This window comes from Nesoenas mayeri, assembly GCF_963082525.1.
Source record: "Nesoenas mayeri genome assembly, chromosome: 29".
Classification (NCBI taxonomy): Eukaryota; Metazoa; Chordata; class Aves; order Columbiformes; family Columbidae; genus Nesoenas; species Nesoenas mayeri.
Window position 1 is genome coordinate 983977 of NC_137561.1, and position 1482 is coordinate 985458.

The window sequence follows — 1482 nt, forward strand, 5'->3', positions numbered from 1 at the left end:
ACCCTCTGCCCCAAAGCCATGGGGTCCAGGTCACCAGTCTCCACCTCAGCAGCTGGACCTCCAGATGAAGGGTTCGTGCAACGAGGTACACAAAAAAGGTGCTAAAAGTACTTGCTCTTCCGTGTCATTTTTTGGGTGGCAGTAGCACAGCCGGGTCAGGAGAAGGTTCCAGAGCATGCCCGTCTGCCTTTCTGTCCTTGCTTTATTTTCTGGTAGCACTGCAGTGTCCTTCCCTGTTTCTCCATCTGTCCCTGGTGCTCTTGCTCTCTGGGGTTGGGGTGCGAGTGTGGGTCAGTTTTTGTTCTCACACCAACTAAGGGGGTCTCGCCCCAGAGCTGTGTTCATGGAAATCAGATGCCCAAACTGTATCTTAAACTGTGAGAAACTGTTTTTCTCAGCTCGTAGAAAGAGAGAATGAACAGGAACATTCCTCTATCAGGGAGGGGGTTTTCCATGAGAAACAGCCTGTTTATTTTCCACAGAGAAGTCTCCCCTGACTTGTCACTGCCTTTTCCTCCTTGCACAGGTCCTCATGCCCACAGGCAGCAAATGTCCAACAGCAGCTCCATCACCCAGTTCCTTCTCCTGCCGTTCACCGACACACGGGAGCTGCAGCTCTTGCACTTCTGGCTCTTCCTGGGCATCTACCTGGCTGCCCTCCTGGGCAACGGCCTCATCATCACCACCATAGCCTGGGACCAGCACCTGCACACCCCCATGTACTTCTTCCTGCTCAACCTCGCCCTCCTTGACCTGGGCTCCATCTCCACCATTGTCCCCAAGTCCATGGCCAATTCCCTCTGGGACACCAGGGCCATCTCCTTTTTCGGATGTGCTGCTCAGCTCTTTTTGTTTGTCTTCTGGATAACAGCAGAGTATTCTCTCCTCACCATCATGTCGTACGACCGCTACGTTGCCATCTGCAAACCCCTGCACTATGGGACCCTCCTGGGCAGCAGAGCTTGTGTCCACATGGCAGCAGCTGCCTGGGCCACTGGGTTTCTCAATGCTCTGCTGCTCACGGCCAATACATTTTCACTGCCCCTGTGCAAGGGCAATGCCCTGCGCCAGTTCTTCTGTGAAATCCCCCAGATCCTCAAGCTCTCCTGCTCACACTCCTACCTCAGGGAAGCTGGGATTCTAGTGGTCACTGTCTGTTTAGCATTTGGCTGCTTTGTGTTCATCGTCGTGTCCTATGTACAGATCTTGAGGGCCGTGCTGAGGATCCCCTCTGAGCAGGGACGGCACAAAGCCTTTTCCACCTGCCTCCCTCACCTGGCCGTGGTCTCCCTGTTCCTCAGCACAGGCATGTTTGCTGATCTGAAACCTTCATCTATTTCCTCTCCATCCCTGGACCTGCTGGTGTCTGTTCTGTACTCGGTGGTGCCTCCAGCAGTGAACCCCCTTATCTACAGCATGAGGAACCAGGAGCTCAAGGATGCCCTGTGCAAACTCATATCCCTCTGGTTTCTGAAGCAATAA

At 53.8% G+C, this 1482-nt stretch overlaps 1 protein-coding gene across 1 annotated transcript; it reads left to right on the forward strand.

Moving 5' to 3' along the window:
- Positions 1–549: 549 nt before the first annotated feature.
- On the forward strand, positions 550–1482 carry LOC308050592 (olfactory receptor 14A16-like; the record flags this gene model as incomplete). Its single annotated transcript, XM_080360754.1, has 1 exon — positions 550–1482. The coding sequence occupies one exon, from the start codon at positions 550–552 to the stop codon at positions 1480–1482; it is 933 nt and encodes a 310-aa protein (XP_080216880.1).